At 40.9% G+C, this 21,377-nt stretch overlaps 1 protein-coding gene across 4 annotated transcripts in view; it reads right to left on the reverse strand.

Annotated features, from left to right (window-relative positions):
• Positions 1-11,114: 11,114 nt before the first annotated feature.
• The window catches only part of SPIRE1 (spire type actin nucleation factor 1), a 209,505-nt gene continuing 199,242 nt past the window's right edge, over positions 11,115-21,377 (reverse strand). For all 4 annotated transcript variants that reach the window (XM_073551009.1, XM_073551007.1, XM_073551008.1 and 1 more), the window contains 4 exons: positions 14,755-14,825; positions 14,496-14,523; positions 14,247-14,383; positions 11,115-12,106 (listed from right to left, as the gene is read on the reverse strand). In XM_073551009.1, coding sequence (XP_073407110.1) covers positions 11,845-12,106; positions 14,247-14,383; positions 14,496-14,523; positions 14,755-14,825 — 498 coding nt within the window. In that variant the 3' untranslated portion in view covers positions 11,115-11,844. The remainder of the gene's footprint in view (positions 12,107-14,246; positions 14,384-14,495; positions 14,524-14,754; positions 14,826-21,377) is intronic.

Here is a 21,377-nt window from a genome sequence, read left to right on the forward strand (position 1 = left end):
CTGCGTTTTTGGTTTTACCTTTGCGAAGAATGGTACTGTACAACGCAGCAGAAACTGCTGCGGACCCGCAGGGCCAGAAACGCTGCGGATCCGCAGCAGAATCCGCAACGTGTGCACATAGCCTTAGAATAAGCAAGCCTGAACTGCAGCAAGGTATCAGTGGTAATAGATGTTCATAGTTCAGCGTTTTACTTTACTGGAGATACGACAGTGGTTTCTTACATTCCCCAAAAAACAACCAGGTCATTCTGATGACCACGATGCACCATGACAATGCAGTAAGTAGTCGAGATGACAAAAATTATTATTCCACCAAAGAGGCAGTTCATACACTAGATCAACTAAAAGCTATGTACACGAGACGACGCAAAACCAATGGGTGGCTAATGGTTTTTTTTTTATAACATTGTTGATGTACAGTATCTGCCTACAATGCATTTGTTTTTGGCGTGAAATAAATCCCAATTTGAACGCCAATAAACTGCATAAAAAGACTCTTTCTGTTGGAATTAGTTAAGTCACTTGTTATGTCATCTATTTTAGGAAGAAAAGTAAAACCTCGAAGTGAAGGAGGAGCAGCAGCCATAGTAAACCGTATCCAGCAGCATGCTCAACAACGTGAACCCAAGGCCTTCAGTAGCACTGGAAAAAGGCTAAAGGACAAGATGCAGCACTTGTTCATCGTCGTGTGATAAAACAATATATGTTCTAGTTGTAGTAAGTATTTATGTAAAGCACATGTGAGATATTTCTGTGCGGAATGGAAGAATGCCTAAATGTAGCAATAAGTGAACACGTACAACTCTAACAGACTTGAACACGTCATAGTGACCCGAATAGTAGGGTTCAGTATTTGGGGAGTTTTTTTTTACCTCAGTATGTGTAAGGCTGGTTTCACATTAGCGCTTTTTAAGCGCACGCACGGCCGGGGGTAGCTCCGCCCCCGAGCCGGCTCTCTGCCCGGCGTGCCCGCCCCTTGCTTGTAGCGCCGCCTCCTAGCGCACAGCGGCGCCTGCGATCGGTGCACCCTATATTTAGCATAGGGTGCGCAGATCGTGCGCAGGCCGTGCGCTAGTTGCGCTTTGACCTGCGCTGCGCACTTTTGACGGTGCGCCGAGCACGCCGAAATCCGAAAAGTTTGATTTTGGCGCGCACGGCGCACCGTCAAAAGTGCGCAGCGCAGGTCAAAGCGCAACTAGTGCACGGCCTGCGCACGATCTGCGCACCCTATGCTAAAGATAGGGTGCGCCAATCGCAGGCGCCGCTGTGCGCTAGGAGGCGGCGCTACAAGCAAGGGGCGGGCACGCCGGGCAGAGAGCCGGCTCGGGGGCGGAGCTACCCCCGGCCGTGCGTGCGCTTAAAAAGCGCTAATGTGAAACCAGCCGAAGCCAAAACCGGAAACAGAACAACCAGGAAAAGTATAATAGAAACACGTCACCACTTCTGTCTGGATTTATCACCCACCCCTGGTTTTGGCTTACAAATACGGAGGTAAAAAAACTCACCAAATACTAAACGTGTGCACATGACCCAAAGAAGTTTTTCAGTGTTATCTATGTGGCTGGATTAAAGATACATTTTTGAATGCATTTTCTGGTCTAGCATACCTCTCATACCCATAGCTTTGGGAACGTCGAGCCTGGAACTATAGGGTGCATCTACACCTCTAAACCAAATATTTCCCTTGATGAGTCTAAAATCATCATTTACACCACTGTTATGATGTGAACATCAGTATAGATTCACACAAGAAGCCTCAAAACTAAGTTAAACTTTTGACCATAGAAACAAATTATTTTTTCTTCCAGGGCAGTTGGTAAAAGCTGCGCTGTGGTTGTAATTGGCAACAAGGCCAGATTGATAAGGACCATAGTGATCATACTGGACTGAGAAATCAGAAAAACAAATATTTTTATCCAGTGCATAAACAGGTTGTCCATTGAAAACAAATCATCACCTGTCAGTAGTATAGGTAATCACTTGCTGATCAGTGGGAATGCACCGTTCAGCAGAACAGGGAACTTTTATCCATGCTAGAGTGTAGTGGCAGTGCACATGCTTGCTCCATTCACATCCTATGGAGCTGCGCTCGACTTTTTCCAGCAGCCTCAAAGAATCAATGTAGTGGCGGTCTATAACAGGAATAAGAGTTTCCCATTTACGATTAAAAAAAATAAATAAATCTTAGATCTGCCAATCGGTGAAGGTCCCAGCAGTTGGACCCCCACCGATCCAATCACCAAGTTATTATCTATCCTATAATAATAATAATTTTATTTCTATAGCGCCAACATATTCCACAGCACTTTACATTATAGAGAGTACTACTACAGACAATAGACATTACAGCATAACAATAAACACATAGATCAAAACAGATACCAAGAGGAGTGAGGGCCCTGCTCGCAAGCTTACAATCTATGAGGAAAAAGAGGAGACACGAAAGGTGGACGGTAACAATGTGCTTTGTGGGTGAGGGTAATAAGTTTATACTGAATTCTGGAGTGGATGGGTAACCAGTGTAAGGACTGGCACAAGGTAGAAGCATCGGTATGATTGGTGAGGAATATGATCCTAGCTGCAGCATTCAGGAAAGATTGGAGAGGGAGGGTTTGGAAAGAGGGAGACCGATTAGTAGAGAGTTACAATAGTCGAGACGAGAATGAATGAGAGAAACAGTAAGAGTTTTTGCAGAGTCAAAAGTAAGAAAGGGTCGAATTCTAGACATGTTTTTGAGTTGCAGATAACAAGAGCGAGCCAGCGATCGGATGTGGGGGGTGAATGAAAGCTCGGAATCAAGTATGACCCCAAGACAGCAGGCATGTTGCTGGGGAGTAATGGTGGAACCACACACGGAAATGGAAATGTCAGGCATAGGTAGGTTAGTAGAGGGAGGAAACACGAGGAGTTCAATTTTGACAGGTTCAGTTTCAGACAGAGGGAGGACATGATGTTAGACACAGCGTTAAGACAATCACTGTTGTTTTCCAAAAAGGCAGGCGTGATATTGGGAGGTGTATAATTGGGTGTCATCAGCATAGAGATGGTGCTGGAACCCAAATCTACTGATTGACCAACAGGGGCAGTATACAAAGAGAAGAGGAGGGGGCCTAGAACTGATCCTTGAGGAACCCCAACAGTAAGGGGAAGATGAGAGGAGGAGCCAGCAAAAGATACAGTAAAGGAGCGGTCAGAGAGATAAGAGGAGAACCAGGAAAGAATGGTGTCCTTGAGGCCGATGGAGCGAAGCATAGTGAGGAGGAGCTGATGATCCACAGTGTCGAATGCTGCAGAGAGATCCAAGAGAATTAGCATGGAGTAATGACCATTAGATTTAGCTGTTAGAAGATCATTAGAGACTTTAGTGAGGGCATTTAAATAATTCAGAGTTCTTAGTAATACTGTATTTGATCAAATATAGCTTAAAAGCCGTCCCACTGTCGACAAAGTGACTCTGTGATCGGGGCGGTCCTACACTGTCTAATATTAAAAACCTTATGTGTCAAAGTTGACGTCAGTGATAAGGTTTTTAATATTAGACAGTGTAGGACCGCCCCGATCAGTCACCTTGTCGACGGTGGGGCGGCTTTTATGCTATATTTGATCAAATACAGTATTACTAAGAACTCTGAATTATTTAAATGCACTTTTGCTTTTTATTTATTTAATTACAGCATGGTTTTTCTCATTTTGTCATTTGTAGGTTTTGGATGCTTTATGGCCATTATTAAAATGCGTTTATATGCTGCATGTATACCAACTCAAACCAAGCTCAATTTTTGTGTTTTTTTTATTTTTATTTAAAACAGTGGTTCCCAAACTCCAGTCCTCACGGCCTCCAACAGTTCATGTTTTTAGGATCTCCTTAGTATTGCACACGTTAGAGAACCTGTAACAATTTTTGATACCTTGATAATTATTCCATCACCTTTGCAATACTAAGGAAAGCTTGAAAACATGATCTGTTGGGGGTTGTGAGGACTGGAGATTGGGAAACACTGATCTAAACCATTCTATTGTAGCTCAGGCAGTATGTTTAAGGTCTTCCTACTGGAAGGTGAACCTAAGCCAAAGCACCAAAGTCTCCACGATCCAATCACCAAGTTATTATCTATCCTATAATAATAATAATTTTATTTCTATAGCGCCAACATATTCCACAGCACTTTACATTATAGAGAGTACTACTACAGACAATAGACATTACAGCATAACAATAAACACATAGATCAAAACAGATACCAAGAGGAGTGAGGGCCCTGCTCGCAAGCTTACAATCTATGAGGAAAAAGAGGAGACACGAAAGGTGGACGGTAACAATGTGCTTTGTGGGTGAGGGTAATAAGTTTATACTGAATTCTGGAGTGGATGGGTAACCAGTGTAAGGACTGGCACAAGGTAGAAGCATCGGTATGATTGGTGAGGAATATGATCCTAGCTGCAGCATTCAGGAAAGATTGGAGAGGGAGGGTTTGGAAAGAGGGAGACCGATTAGTAGAGAGTTACAATAGTCGAGACGAGAATGAATGAGAGAAACAGTAAGAGTTTTTGCAGAGTCAAAAGTAAGAAAGGGTCGAATTCTAGACATGTTTTTGAGTTGCAGATAACAAGAGCGAGCCAGCGATCGGATGTGGGGGGTGAATGAAAGCTCGGAATCAAGTATGACCCCAAGACAGCAGGCATGTTGCTGGGGAGTAATGGTGGAACCACACACGGAAATGGAAATGTCAGGCATAGGTAGGTTAGTAGAGGGAGGAAACACGAGGAGTTCAATTTTGACAGGTTCAGTTTCAGACAGAGGGAGGACATGATGTTAGACACAGCGTTAAGACAATCACTGTTGTTTTCCAAAAAGGCAGGCGTGATATTGGGAGGTGTATAATTGGGTGTCATCAGCATAGAGATGGTGCTGGAACCCAAATCTACTGATTGACCAACAGGGGCAGTATACAAAGAGAAGAGGAGGGGGCCTAGAACTGATCCTTGAGGAACCCCAACAGTAAGGGGAAGATGAGAGGAGGAGCCAGCAAAAGATACAGTAAAGGAGCGGTCAGAGAGATAAGAGGAGAACCAGGAAAGAATGGTGTCCTTGAGGCCGATGGAGCGAAGCATAGTGAGGAGGAGCTGATGATCCACAGTGTCGAATGCTGCAGAGAGATCCAAGAGAATTAGCATGGAGTAATGACCATTAGATTTAGCTGTTAGAAGATCATTAGAGACTTTAGTGAGGGCATTTAAATAATTCAGAGTTCTTAGTAATACTGTATTTGATCAAATATAGCTTAAAAGCCGTCCCACTGTCGACAAAGTGACTCTGTGATCGGGGCGGTCCTACACTGTCTAATATTAAAAACCTTATGTGTCAAAGTTGACGTCAGTGATAAGGTTTTTAATATTAGACAGTGTAGGACCGCCCCGATCAGTCACCTTGTCGACGGTGGGGCGGCTTTTATGCTATATTTGATCAAATACAGTATTACTAAGAACTCTGAATTATTTAAATGCACTTTTGCTTTTTATTTATTTAATTACAGCATGGTTTTTCTCATTTTGTCATTTGTAGGTTTTGGATGCTTTATGGCCATTATTAAAATGCGTTTATATGCTGCATGTATACCAACTCAAACCAAGCTCAATTTTTGTGTTTTTTTTATTTTTATTTAAAACAGTGGTTCCCAAACTCCAGTCCTCACGGCCTCCAACAGTTCATGTTTTTAGGATCTCCTTAGTATTGCACACGTTAGAGAACCTGTAACAATTTTTAATACCTTGATAATTATTCCATCACCTTTGCAATACTAAGGAAAGCTTGAAAACATGATCTGTTGGGGGTTGTGAGGACTGGAGATTGGGAAACACTGATCTAAACCATTCTATTGTAGCTCAGGCAGTATGTTTAAGGTCTTCCTACTGGAAGGTGAACCTAAGCCAAAGCACCAAAGTCTCCACTCTTTTGCATTCTCTAACAGGTTTTCCTCCAGGATTGCCCTGTATTTACCTCCATCTTCCAATCAATTCTGACCAGCTTCTCAGTCTCTTCTGAAAAAAAGCATTCCTATAGCACTATGATGCCACCACGTTTGATGGTGAAGATGGTGTTTTCCGCCACACATATAATTTTGTAATTAGCTAAAAAGTCCTATTTTGGTCTCATCTGACCAGAGCAATCTACCACATGCTGGCTGTGTCCCGTACGTGGTTTTATGCAAACTGTAAACAAGACTTCTTATGGCTTGCTTTCCAAAATGGCTTTCTTCTTGACACTCTTCCATAAAGGCCAGATTTGTGAAATATACGACTAATAGTTGTCCCAAGAACAGAATTTTCCCACTTGAGCTGTGGATCTTCTCTGCAGTTCCTCCAGAGTGACTATGGGACTCGTGGCTCCTTTTCCAATTAGTCTTCCCCTTGATTCTGATATCAGTTTAAGTGGACGATAAAATACATTTAAGTTTGTGGGTGTAAAGTGAAAAAAAGTGTGGAAAAGTTCATGGGGTATGAATATTCTTTCTAGGCACTGTAAACTCTTCACCCTTGAATCTGCCTACTGAAAACTCACTGTTAATCATTCATTAAAACAGGAATTAATAGGGCAACAATAGTTAATGTTTCCATGATGGAGGAGACACTATTATTCCAGGGTGACCTGAGCGTATAAATGGGAGTGCCATCAGATACTTTTTTTTTCTTCTGGAGAGCACTCGGACCAAAGTTATTCAATGGTTGATGATGACCATTTTTTTTTTCCACTAACAATCTGCGAAAAAAGTAGCGGCATTCTGTGATTTCACTCTTAAATTGAAAGACACTCACCTATTTCAAGTTTTTGGGTGCATGGAACACATCTGACAGCACTCGGATGACATGCAATTTCTGCTGACTCACACTAAGGAGGAGGTGGCGAAATTTTGTCCTCCATCTGCTCCTCACAGTATGCTCAGATTCTCTCACCTGTGTGAAGCAGATCAAGCTCTGAGCAAACTCGGATCAGATAGGAGTGTCACCAGCATAATCAACCTGAATCTCTCAGAAGTCTACTGTCATGTAACCCTACTGAATTTTACAGCATGCCGTTTCCAACCCCTCTGATAATTTTCAAAGGAGAATGTTGCAGAAAATTACACAGCCCATTTCTAATGAAGGAATGTACACAATCAGGATTTCAAGGCATTTTTATTGTCCTCACAGAAGCCCTGCAGCTGCCGCTGTGGAGAAATGTACAAGGAGGTAAAAGATAACAAGGAACAGATCCATCATGGGATGGGAGTTCAGAACATCTACAATCAATGAAGGCTGGAGTCACCACATGGCAAGGGTGGGCAACCATTGGCACTCTAGCTGGTGCGTGCTTGCTGGAGTGCCAGAGGAATTGTCAAATGGTACAGTACGCATGCCCCGCAGGATGTCAGGAATAAAGCACTGAAGAATTCACCTAATGGTCAGCCAGATAAAAGGACATCATAAAAAACAAAGTAAAATAAACACTGCTCACAAATGTTCTACGTTGCACACCACGTGGTGCTTACATGGAGTCAACAGCTAGAAAATAAAAGCCTTAAATTAATTCTTACAAATGAACCAGAATTCTGCAGCTTTGACGTACAACAGTCATCGACGCAGGAAATCCTAATACAACTAACAAGATGCTAAAACGGACATAGTTATAGTCAATGTACATATAAATATATCTCTCCTCCAGTGTTGGGCCTTCCGGTCTGTAGAAAGAACATACCCCAGTTAATAAATATCGTACAGGTATATACAAATGAGAGTTTCGGTTTTGCAAATCAGAACCGGATAGTAAAAGATAGAACTAGTGCACTCGGGAATGGACCTGTAACGCTCAGCCGCACCGCCGGTACTGCACAGTATTTACACGCGGGCGACAGCTGCCAATCACTGATCTACACCAACACACGAGAGTAGTGTCCAAAAGGAATTTATAACATGGCTACCCTCATCTGTGGCACATAGCAATGCTTTAAGGGTACAAGGAAGGTGTATTACTGTATTTACATATTTTTCCAACCCCATTAAGGAAAAATAAGTTATATAAAAGAGAATCGCCATTTGGCAGCTGGTAGAAACCAGTACAGTCTTTGCATTGTACCAATAAAGGTATCATACTTGCTACCATATTGCTATAATGTATCTGTATACAACTGAGTATGAGCCAGTAGATGACTAACTTCACCTAACGGCTATTCCCACCTTTATTATAGATGGGTATATTTAGATAGCAATTGTAAAAACAAGCATTTCTGTAATGTACTGATTACTGAAAATTGGAAGCCATTCTTTAGATGTTAACACATTTGTTTATAACTCTTTCCCTAACAGACCGACCACTGCTGCTGCCTAGCGCTAAAGCTGGTAGTTAGGCTTAGGATGTACATACGTGGTCAAAATTGTTGGTATCCCTCACTTAATGACAGAAAAACCCACAATGGTGACAGAAATAACTTGAATATGACAAAAGTAAAAATAAATCAAAAATCTATGAAAATAAACAAATGAAGGTCAGATATTGCTTTTCAACCATGCTTCCACAGAAGTTTTTAAAAAAATAAAACTCGTGAAATAGGTCTGGACAGAAATGATGGTACCCTTAACTTAATACTTTGTTGCACAACCTTTTGAGGCAATCACTGCAATCAAACGATTCCTGTAACCATCAATGAGACTTCTGCACCTCTAGACAGGTATAGACAGGTATTTTGGCCCACTCCTCAAGGGTAAACTGCTCCAGTTGTCTCGTGTTTGAAGATTGTCTTTTCCAGACGGCATGTTTCAGCTCTTTCCAAAGATGCAAAATAGGATTTAGGTCATGGCTCATAGAAGGCCACTTCAGAATAGTCCAATGTTTTCCTCTTAGCCATTCATGGGTGTTTTAGCTGTGTGTTTTGGGTCATTATCCTGTTACAAGACCCATGACCTGCTTTCTGACACTGGGCAGCACATTTCTCTCTAGAATCCCTTGATAGTCTTGACATTTCATTGTACCCTGCACAGATACTAAACACCATGTGCCAGATGCAGCAAAGCAGCCCCAGAACATAACAGAGCCTCCTCCATATTTCACAGTAGGGACAGTGTTCCTTTCTTAATATGCTTCATTTTTGCATCTGTGAACATAGAGCTGATGTGCCTTGCCAAATAGTTCCATTTTTGCCTCATCTGTCCATAGAACATTCTCAGAGAAGCTTTGTGGCTTGTCAATATGTAGTTTGGGAAATTCCAGTTTGGCTTTTTTATGATTTTTTTCAACAATGGTGTCCTCCTTGGTCATCTCCCATGAAGTCCACTTTGGCTCATACAACGACGGATGATGCAATCTGACACTAATGTTCCCTGAGCTTGAAGTTCACCTTTAATCTGTCTAGAAGTTTTTCTGGGCTCTTTTGTTGCCATTCGCATTATCCGTCTCTTTGATTTGTCATCAATTTTCCTCCTGCGGCCACGTCCAGGGAGGTTGACTACAGTCCCATGGAGCTTAAATTTCTGAATAATATGTGCAACTGTAGTCACAGGAACATCAAGCTGCTTGGAGATGGTCTTATAACTTTTACCTTTAACATGTTTGTCAATAATTTTCTTTCTAATCTCCTGAGACAACTCTTTCCTTCGCTTCCTCTGGTCCATGTTGAGTGTGATACACACCATGTCACCAAACAGCACAGTGAGTATCTGTAGCCCTCTATACAGGCCACTCACTAATTCCAAGAGTAGACACTTGTAATGCTAATTAGTGGACACAAATTATTTTCAGGGGTACCATCATTTCTCTCCAGGCCTATTTCATGAGTTTTATTTTTTAATAAATTCTGTGCAAACATGGTGGAAAAGCAATGTCTGACTTTCATTTGTCCATTTTCACAGATTTTTGATTTATTATTACTTTTGTCAGATTCAAGTTATTTCTGTGACCATTGTGGGGTTTTCTGTCATTAAACGAGGGGTACCAACAATTTTGACCACGTGTGTTACAGCACGCTCCCGCGATCCTGGCCAGCTTCAAAGAGTGATTAAAAGGTCATTAGAAAAAAGCTTACAAGCACTGCCACATGTCCTGTCTAGCAGAGGTGGTCAGTCTCCAGGGCAACAAGCTCTAAACAAAAGTGTTTACCTCAAAAAATAAATAAAAATTTTAATACGCAGTAAATTACAAAATTGCTTGTATATACAAGCACTAACTGATGCATTTCTGAAGATGGGAATAATTCCTTACAGAGGCTTTCCAAAATTGTAATAAAAAAAAAAAAAAAAAAAGTTGGCCAGAAAGAAGGAATGGGTATAAAATAAGAAAGGAACCCACGCTCACCAGTTAAATTGCCTGCCGCTGCTGCACCAGTCCATCCAGAAAGTCTGGGTTACTTTACTGCAGCAATGGCCTCTTGTCTATATATATGACTACTTCAGTCACTGGCCATAGGACTCATGTGCTGTACACCTCTAAGGTCAGCGATTGGCCGCAGCAGTCACTTTGGTAACTGGGACATCATCACAGCAGTTTAAAAAAATTGAGGTGTTTAAGAAAAAAAACAAAGCATCTTTTTCTTTTTTTTGTCGTATTTTGAGCGTTGGGTCTTTTTTATTGTAATTGTTTTTGTGACATCTTTTTTACCGGCATTTTTTTTTTTTTTTTTTTAACTCCATTCAACAATGAAGAGTCTGCTAGAGGATTATCAAGCAAAAACGCTGGCAAGATGCTCAAAACAACAGCGGTTCATCTTTTGGGCATTCCCATTGACATCTAATGTAAATGATAGGGCATCTTTAAAAAGAAAAAAAAAAGCCTAAGGAATGGCCAGGTCACTTCTTTTAACCGTTTGGGGTATTTGGAAACCTGAAAAGGTTAAAAGATGCTCAAAAGCATAAACATATGAACAGTAAATTGTTTTTCCTTAGCAATGCATACAATCTGTACATTCTTTTGAGAGTTTTCTGGGCGCTTTTTCAGGTGGGATTGGCTTCGGAGGCCACTTGCCTGAAAAAGTCATCATGTGCACATACTCCACAGGTGACTATGGAATCGTTTCCTAATTTAGATCATTTAAACCAATTTTTTTTGGATCTTGGAAACCCCCTGTAAGAAATCAGAATAGAAATTCACTGTCTTTTTCATCCATTTCATGTAATTTCATTAACATCTGTCTATCCACTTAGTCAACAGAGAAAATAAAACCTGGTATAAACATTTACCAGCTTCATCTCATGAAGGGACAGAATGACACTTGGTCTGGGAAGACTTCATTTGGCACTGAGGAAGCAATTAAACTGCTCTGATTTTCCAGTTAATAACTTCTATGGTTCTAACAGAGAAAATTACAGGTTACTAGTACCCTATATCATGAAAATACCTGAAGGTCCAATATCCCAGCATAGATGCTACCCTAAGTAGTTCTTCTGCATGAAGACATCGTTCATTGTCAATTTGGCGACAGCTAAGAATGATTAGTAAAATATAAACATTAATACACACAAAAAAATAATACAAAAACAAGCCTACTATTTTAGTAGAACACTGGGATATGTACTAGTTTCTGTGAGGTAACAGCTTTATCCTCATGGGCTTCTTCATCAGATCCCCAGTACAGTCCATGCAATAGTGATTAATTACAAATGGACAAATTCATAAAAGGCAATTGTTGCTTTTATCCAGTGCAAACAAAAGGCTGCACCCGGAGTGTAGATGCAGGAGGGCTGTGTGCTATTCTGCAGATCCAAGAATAATCAAGCCATTTACAAAAAACAAAGGAGGGGAAAAAAAAACCCCCAAACAATCTGATCGTTCATGAACACAAAAAGCAAATGAAAATAAAATCTGATTAAAAGGCACGAGAGTCAGATCTCATTAATTGTTCTCTCTGTGGGGCGGAATTCAGAAGTCCCAGAAGTAGAGGACAAGTAAAAGGACTGCGTCTTGCGTTTTAAGCGAGCCCTCTTGTTAGCGAGCGTTAAGCTACGGCGGCTGGAGCTAATGATATCAGAGATAAACTTTTTGCAGTCCACACACACTTCCATGGTGCTCCAGTCCTCCATAAGCTCTTTTGGAAACTGAAGTTCATCATCAGATTTATCAATAGACTTTGACTTGGAGGACAACCTAAAATGCAGAAACAGTTGCATAGTAATTACATCGTCATCTTCATACAACCAATGCAAAATAATCTATTGAGCAAAAATGTGTGTTTCTAAACAAGATGGGAATTCTGACAGATTTTCAATTTGTTCCATGGTTAAATTTAAATGACTGTCCATGAATGACATTCTCTTACAGGGAATCTGTCAGTAGGACCAACCCTCATAAGCAGTCTAAATGGGCATGCAGGTCATAGAAAGGTGAAGAAAATTATACCTTGATATCTGCGATCCAATGTCTTATTCCAGAGAAATCCATATTTTTCTTATATATAAATGGCCTCTTCCAGGCTCTGAGGAGGACGGTGGAAAATAACTCTGCCTCTAGAGCTTATTTTACATGAAGAGGGAGTTACCAGTGTGAGACAAGTAACTAACAGAACAGGAGAAATAAAATGTCTTCTTGCAAACACATTTTTTGCTTCTCTGACCTCTGCTGTATTGCAACCATATTGCAGCCCTGTCTGCCTGTGAGCTGGAAGCTGAAAGGACCCTGCAGATGTGTCAGGTTTAATCACACCCAGCTCTGCAGTGAGATCAGGGGAACAAAGAGCGGCATCACACTGGTAACTCCCCTTCATGTAAAATAAGCTCTGGAGGCAGAGTTATCTTTAAGGCAACGTCCTCCCCGGAGCCTGGAAGAGGTCACTTATATAAAGTGATAAAACATGATTTCTCAGCAACAAGGCATCTGATATGAGACACACAGGGAGGACTGTTTTCTGCATTCTACAACCTGTATGCCCATATTAATAGTTTAGATAAGTCAAATGTGGTGACAGATTCCCTTTGAGATCAGATAAAAGTGAGGATCCAATTTTTTTTATTACGTCTGAGCCACATGCCCCATTGACAGGGGCAGACTGTCAAGTGTTTAATGAAATTATACCCCATGGGTGACCCCTGATAATACCGTAGATACCATCTTACGATTTAAAAATGACTGTTTACATTGAGTTTTCTAACCACAAATGTTTACTCTGAGGCTCCGAGCATTAAATCTTTTGATAAAAGGCTCCCCCTCAAAAAAAAACAAAAAAAAAACAAAAACCCAAAACATTAAGTTGTCAAATTAGACAAAACCTTAAAGAGTAACCATTGTTTGAACTATTTAAGAAATCAATAGTACAAGTCACAATAAGAAACTTCAGAGTAATCCACTTCTTTCTCTTCCTAGACTGATCATTAATTCTCAATTCACAGGTAAAATCTGTATTCAGTGAAGACAGATTGAAGATAGCCAAACGCAGTACTCTGCTATTTCTCAATCAGTCCCATAGAGACTAAAAGAGGTTGTCCACTACTTGAACACCTTCTTATATACCATAGTCCCCTGTGTAAAATAAAAACAACAAGGAAACTCACCTCCCACAATGTTGTTGTTCCAACGATGCCAACACTGCATTTCTCAGGGCTTGTGTGACATGTTTATGTCACATGAGCACTGCAGCCAATCAGTGGCCACTAATGAGCTGGTTCTTTCATACATCCTATGGACGGAAGCTCAGACGTCCGAAAGAAGTGTAGTAACTGCAGCCCATCAGCGGCAGCTGATTATTATGTTATGTGAACACTGCAGCCAATGTCACATGACCTCTGGGAGATGCAGCCGGTGTGAGAGGAGTGTGTCTTATTATTTTTTTACTCAGGGGAACATAGTATTTAAAAAAGCGCTGAGTAGTGGATATCCCCTGTATTGCAGCAGAAAGAAGCTTGATCGTCTGCAGCTCTATCCAACCAAGTGACATGAGACCTGTGGTTTGTAGTGGGCATCTCAGCAGAATGAAGAAGCATATGGACAACTGTTCCATTGGTCCCACAGAAGCGAAGGCATGTACATCACCATTCCATTCACATTTTTGGGAACGGTGAGAGTATCATTGATTGGACACCCATCATTCATAGTGGGTGGATTGGTAATAAAAATATTTTGTGGGACAAACACCTTGTTGGTGCCCAAGACATGCTTTAAATGGCAAATAACTGGATTTTAGCAGTGTATCTTGTGTAGGGAGGCTACAGAGGTGGATTGTGTGTATGAGCTAGTCTGCTGTAAACATGGAGTAGGTCCACAGAGGTCCATGTATAGGTAGTCTATTACTTACTTAGGTAAAGAACGCAAGGGACGATGATGACTGGTGGAAGGCTTTTCGGGCCTCAGGAAGCTCTCCCCTCTCTGCAAGGCAGAAGGTCCCAGAGAGAAGATAGGGAGGGTAGCATATGGCTTGGAAGGTAATCTCATCTGTAATAACACACCCAGAAACACAAATATAAGTACTGATCATTGGAAACATAACCCGCATATAACAAGCACACACAATAATAGTATGGGTAATATCTACTTAGAAAGTTACCTTTTTGCAACATTGAGAACACACAGGCCTGGAAGCACAAAACACAAGAATGATATTAATCACACTGGTTGCACAAACCCTAACCCACAAAGTATAGCCTAGGAAGTATAGCAAGAAAAAAAGCACAGAATGAATATAATCTATATGAAGAACAAAAGATCATTTCTATTAGGCAAGTTTTCTAAGACATAAGAATAATTTAACCCATTAAAAACTAAGCAAAAACTATACGTATATACATATCTATCTGTATACATACCGTTTACAGAACTGACAAGTGTAAGACCACGTGAATAGAGAAAACCTCTTTGTTCGACAACATAAACAAAGCTGAGGAAAAAAAAACACAACAAAATGGAGAAGAGTCATCTAAAATGGAAAATCAATATTATCTTTGCGGCAATTTATCAGCTGTTAGCAGGTTTTTGACATTTACGGTAATCTGAGAGAAGCATAATATCAAGGCAGAGACCCGGATTCCAGTGATGTGTCACTTACTTGGCTGTGTGCTGTAGTTTCGATACAATCTGTTTTATCAGAAGGATAATCTCACTGCTGGACTAGGTGACGTATATAAGCAAATCCTATTAGTCTATGTAACCTCGCCCCCACCGCTGATTCGCAGCTTGTACACAGTAAGCAGCCAATCAAGGGCATTTGTGAGGTTATACATAGCTAATTCTCCAGCAGCCCAGTAAGTGATATATTGCTGGAATCAGGATCTCTGCCCCTACATCATGCTGCTCTCAGATTCCACAGCAAAAAACATGCTGATCAATTCCCTTTAAGGAGCTGGGACCCTTAAATAAAGGATTAGCATTTCAGACTACTTCCATAAGAAAAAACAAAGTAACAAAGAGTCAGTAAAACTGTACCAGGCACTGGAAAAATTATTAGCGGCTAATCCTGTGCTATAGGATGCCCATAATGCACACTCAAAAGATTTCCACTTCAACAGATATTTAGTTCTTTAAACGTTTGTGGGCATATCATAGACAATAGCAAAATGCTTGCAAAAATGAGCAACTCTGCAATTTACACTATATTACAAACTCTCCTTGCTCTCAAGAATAAAGGACTCTAAGTTTATAGTTCCCGCTTGTTGCCTGAGTCCCAGCAGTCAGTTGATGGCCGATTCCTAGATATGGAGCATGAGGTGTGAGCAGGCGCTATGCTCTACAGCCGGTTGGCGTCGCTCTGAAGCTGGCGGAATCCGGACAACTTTGTTCCCCTTCGTTTCTCACATGATGCAGGAGCAAAGCTGTCTCTGCTGTTAGCCTGCAAGAGCGCTCAGTTCGTATCAGCCGTGTGACCATGCTGCTCATTAAAACTGTCAATCGAACCCCCCATGGAGAAGCCAGGGACCCAGGAGCGCTGTGCTCCCCCGACATACAACTTGAGAAAACCCCTAGTTCATCAGATAGAGAGACTGTTGGGGCATGTTCACCGTAAGTTTTTGTTGTGGATTCTGCTCCAAAATCCACGTAAAGAAAGCTTCAAGAAGTGTGCTAGACTTCTCCTTCAAATATTAGAAATCATTACCATCACGATCAATTGCAACTACAATTTTTTTATTTATTATACCAAGTTTAATGTGAAGTGGTGGAAGATAAACTTGAAGCGGATCGACCAGCGATTTGTGTTGTGCTTTGTACCGACCAACTATGTGCTCAACTCAGAAGTCACAGTCTCACTATGTAATGACTGCTGTCATCACGCCTGTTCCATGGGCACAAGAAACACATATGGCTCATGTACCCCAACTACAGGCCGAGCAGCAGTGCTACCACTTCCACCTCAGCACAAATATTCTATTTATGTTCTAAGTATTTGACCAATTTCACAACTAACTCCATAGAAGCATGGGTCTTTCATGCCAACCGCATGAGCCAATGGAACAGGTGATTTTTCGTTACCACTGTGCACCAAGACAGATTCCAAACTGGTTTTGCTATGATTAGCCTCCATCCATCGGGAATACATGTACCATCTAATGCCATCATAAGACCATTTACATCAGTACAGAGACGGACATAGCGTCCCATTATATAGTATGAAGCTAACTTGGTGTATTGATCAGGAAAGTGTGAAGTTGTGGTTCCTCATAGCAAATCCCATTCCTGAAGTCTAGAAGCTAGCAGTTCTGACTTTTCTTTAGATGACAACAGATCTCTTACCAGATCATCTAAATCTGATTGGATCAGCAAGTGCGGCTGACCTTCCACTTATACCAGGAAAAACATCATGTCAATCAGCATCATCTTCATCAAGATCAGAACAGTCAGCTTATTTTGCCATTCCTGCTCCGGAGGGACCGGCACTGGATTCTCTACATGTGTGGTTCTGGTTTAAGAGCATGTGCCGAATACAGTAAAATCCCAGCATGACAAGTTAGAATAGATATTTCTCTATCGCGTCAATGGGGGACACAGGAAACTATGTGTATGCTGCTGCCACTAGGAGGCTGACACTATGCACAAAAATAGTTTGCTCCTTCTCTGCAGTGTACACCCCACCGACTGGCACTAGCTTAATCAGTTTTAGGTTAGTGTCAGTAGGAGGTGGACACGGGTCTTTCACTAGACCTATAGCTACCTCGGTTTTCGGCGTTTTCCAGTAACGGCTCTTCTTTTTCAGATGGATCTTCTCCACTACCTCTGAAGGGATATAGTGTGAATGGTCACAACTGTACTCCCACGTAGAGACTATGAGTATGGTGTGTACTGCCCAGGGCTGCCACTAGGCATTTCAGGGCCCCATACTGACAAAATTTTCAGGGCCCCCCCTTGAAACTCCGCCCAGGCTCCATCCCAACTTCACCTCTACCCCTCGAACCGTCCACAGACCCACTCTTGGAAAACTCTACTTCTGTACCACATCCTCACCAATCACCGTAACAGTTCCCATCACCAGATCACATACGTAGCAAGCAGCTTTTGTTTTGGCCAAAATAAATTTTAATCCACCACCATAACAAGGTAGACTACTCTGGCCCTACTCTACTGTAACTTATTAAACATTTGTTAAAATATCCAATACTCTTTAGGTATATTTTGATTTATTTTTCATTATTTAAAATGACCAATAATACCACATACAAGGAACAAATACCACCGCACCATGACCAGACACCATATTACCACCACAGTGACCTATAATAGCACATACAAGGAACAAATACAGCTACACCATGACCGGAAAACATATTACCACCACATAGCGACTGAATAATACCATATACGGATACTACAATACTGATCATTAATAGAAAAACACAATACTAATATCACTGTAAGTGACATTATACACAGGAGATCTGCACTTGGTATACAGTGTCAGTATATAGATAATACAGTGATCAGCAGTGACATTATACACAGGAGCTCAACCGGCACACACACTATACACTGTATATACACATATATACTCACATTACAACGCACAGTCTGCACACATACACTATACACAGATATTCTCACAACACAGCCTGCACACACAACAAACACACTGTATATACTCACATTACAACACAGCCTGCACACACGATACACAACACATATATCGTCACTCTTTCTTTCACCACCCCTGCAAGCGGCTCCTGCCACTGTCGCTGCACTCCCTGCAAGTAATTCCTCAGCACCAGCAGCTGACTTCAATTTTAGCTTCATCACAGAATCCTTCGGGATTAGAACACTGCATCACCACTGCCAAGCTTAAGTGAATAATCTAACAAACCGATTCACGCGTCGTTTCTGTTTTAATTCTCCTTGTGCATTAAGTTATTACTTCCTTATTATCACATATTACTAATATACAGTTTGCATACCACCCAGGACAACCCCTTTGCAAGCTGTAACAACCACGGTCCTTTCCATTAATTTGTTGGGATCACCAGCATGTCTGCACTATCTACAGTGACACAAGTAAGTTAAATAACCTAAATAAACCTGCATTTGTTGGGAACATTTAACAAACAGTCGGACTATACTTTAGATTATTTAATGATCAACCACGGTGTACGCACGCCTGACATTTCAAGTGTTGAACAACCTCAAGCCCTACTCCTGATTCAGTGAACCCACATTTAAACACGCTACGAAAGTTGACATACTAACTAAGTGTACAAATACACTCACTAAGGGTACCGTTACACCTAGCGACTCACCAGCGATCCCGACCAGCGATATGACGAAATTTCGCAATTTTCCAACTTTGAATTTTTATGCCCTTAAATCACAGAGATACGGCACACAAAAAAACTTAATAAGTAACATTTCCCACATGTTTACTTTACATCAGCACAATTTTGGAACCAAAATTTTTTTTGTTAGGAAGTTATAAGGGTTAAAAGTTGACTCATTTTTGCAACACCATTTTATTTTTACGGACCACATCACATTTGAAGTCACTATATGATAGAAAATACCCAAAAGTGACACCATTCTAAAAACTGCACCCCTTAAGGTGCTCAAAACCACATTCAAGAAGTTGATTAACCCTTCAGGTGCTTCACAGGAATTTTTTGAATATTTAAAAAAAAAAAAAAAAAAAAAATGAACGTTTAACTTTTTTTCACAAAAAAATACTTCAGGTTCAATTTTTGTTATTTTACCAAGTGTAAAAGGAGAAATTGGACTGCAAAATTTATTGTGCAATTTGTCCTGAGTACGCCGATACCTGAGATGTGGGGGGGAACCACTGTTTCGGCGCATGACAGAGCTCAGAAGGGAAGGAGCGCTGTTTGACTTTTTCAATGCAAAATTGGCTGGAATTCAGATCGGATGCCATGTCACGTTTGGAGAGCCCCTGATGTACCTAAACAGTGGAAACCCCCCACAAGTGACCCCATTTTGGAAACTAGACCCCCCAAGGAACTTATCTAGATATGTGGTGAGAACTTTGAACCCACAAGGGCTTCACAGAAGTTTATAACGTACAGCGGTACAATTAAAAAATAATATTTTTTCCACAAAAATAATCTTTTCACCCCCAATTTTTATTTTCCAAAGGGTAACAGGACCCTAAAAGTTATTGTGCAATTTGTCTTGAGTACACTGATACCCCATATGTGGGTGTAAATGACTATTTGGGTGCATGGCAGAGCTCGGAAGGGAAGCAGCGCCATTTGACTTTTTTGGCTGGAATTGAGATCGGACACCATGTCGCGTTTGGAAAGCCCCTGATGTACCAAAACAGTGGAAACCCCACACAAGTGACCCCATTTTGGAAACTAGACCCCCTAAGGAACTTATCTAGATGTGTGGTGAGCACTTTGAACCCCCAGTGCTTCACAGAAGTTTTTAACGCCCGGGCGTGAAAATAAAAAAATCGTTATTTTTTCCACAAACATGATCATTTAGTCCCCAATTTTTTTTATTTTCCCAAGGGTCCCAGGAGAAAATGGACCCCAAAAGTTGTTGTCCAATTTGTCCTGAGTACGCTGATACCTTATATGTGGGAGAAAACTACTGTATGGGCACACGTCGGGGCTCAGAAGGGAAGTAGTGATGTTTTGGAATGCAAACTTTGATGGAATGGTCTGCAGGTGTCATGTGCATTTGGAGAGCCCCTGATGTACCTAAACTATTGAAACTCCCCACAAGTGACCCCATTTTGGAAACTAGACCCCCCACAGAACTTATCTAGATGTGTGGTGAGCACTTTGAACCCCAAAGTGCTTCACAGAAGTTTATAACGCCCAGGCGTGAAAATAAAAAAATCATATTTTTTTTCCACAAAAATGATATTTTTCCCCCAATTTTTTATTTTCCTAAGGGCAACAGGAGAAAAAGGACCCCAAAAGTTGTTTTGCAATTTGTCCTGAGTAGGCTGATACCCTATATGTGGGGGTAAAACACAGTTTGGGCGCATGACATAGCTTGGAAGGGAAGGAGCACCATTTGACTTATTCAACGCAGAATTGGCTGGAATTGAGATCAGATGCCATGTTGCGTTTGGAGAGCACCTGATGTGCCCAAACAGTGGAAACCCCCCAATTCTAACTCCAACCCTAACCCCAACACACCCCTAGCCCTAACCCTAATGGGAAAATGGAAATAAATACTTTTTTTAATTTTATTATTTTTCCCTAACTAAGGGGGTGATAACGGGGGGTTTGATTTACTATTTATGGTGGTTTTTATGTTTGGCAGCTGTCACACACTAAAAGACGCTTTTTATTGTAAAAAAAAGTTTTTGCATCACCACATATTGAGAGCTATAATTTTTTCCATATTTTGCCCAACTGAGTCATGTGAGATCTTATTTTTTGCGGGACGAGTTAACACTTTTATTGGTATCATGTTCGGGCACGTGACATTTTTTGATCGCTTTTTATTCCGTTTTTTGGGACGCAGAATGAACGGTGAAATTGATAAGACGGTTTTATTCTTCGGTTCGGTACTGTTACAGCGATACCTCATTTAGGTCGTTTTTTTTATGTTTTGGCGCTTTTATGCAATGAAAACAATTTTATATAAAAAATAATTATTTTTGCATCGCTTTATTCTGCGAGCTATAACTTTTTTAGATTTTCTCTGATGATGCTGCGTGGCGGTTCGTTTTTTGCGGGACAAGATGACGTTTTCAGCGGTGCCATGGATATTTATATGCGTCTTTTTGATCGCGCGTTATTGCACTTTTTGTTCGGCGGCATGATAATAAAACATGATTTTTTGCTTCGTTTATTTTTATTTTTTAAGGGGTTCGCTAAACGGGTTAACATGTCGTTATGGACGCGGCGATACCAAATATGTGTACTTTTGTTTTTTTTTATTATTTCCAAAAAATGAATTTATTAGGGAATATTTTTTTTTTTTTTTAATTTAGCGATTTTTTAAAAATTATTTTTACACTTTTTTTTTTTTTTTTTAACTTTATTAC

This window comes from Dendrobates tinctorius, unplaced genomic scaffold (genome assembly GCF_039654945.1).
Source record: "Dendrobates tinctorius isolate UK_male_01 unplaced genomic scaffold, ASM3965494v1 ptg000171l, whole genome shotgun sequence".
NCBI lineage: Eukaryota > Metazoa > Chordata > Amphibia > Anura > Dendrobatidae > Dendrobates > Dendrobates tinctorius.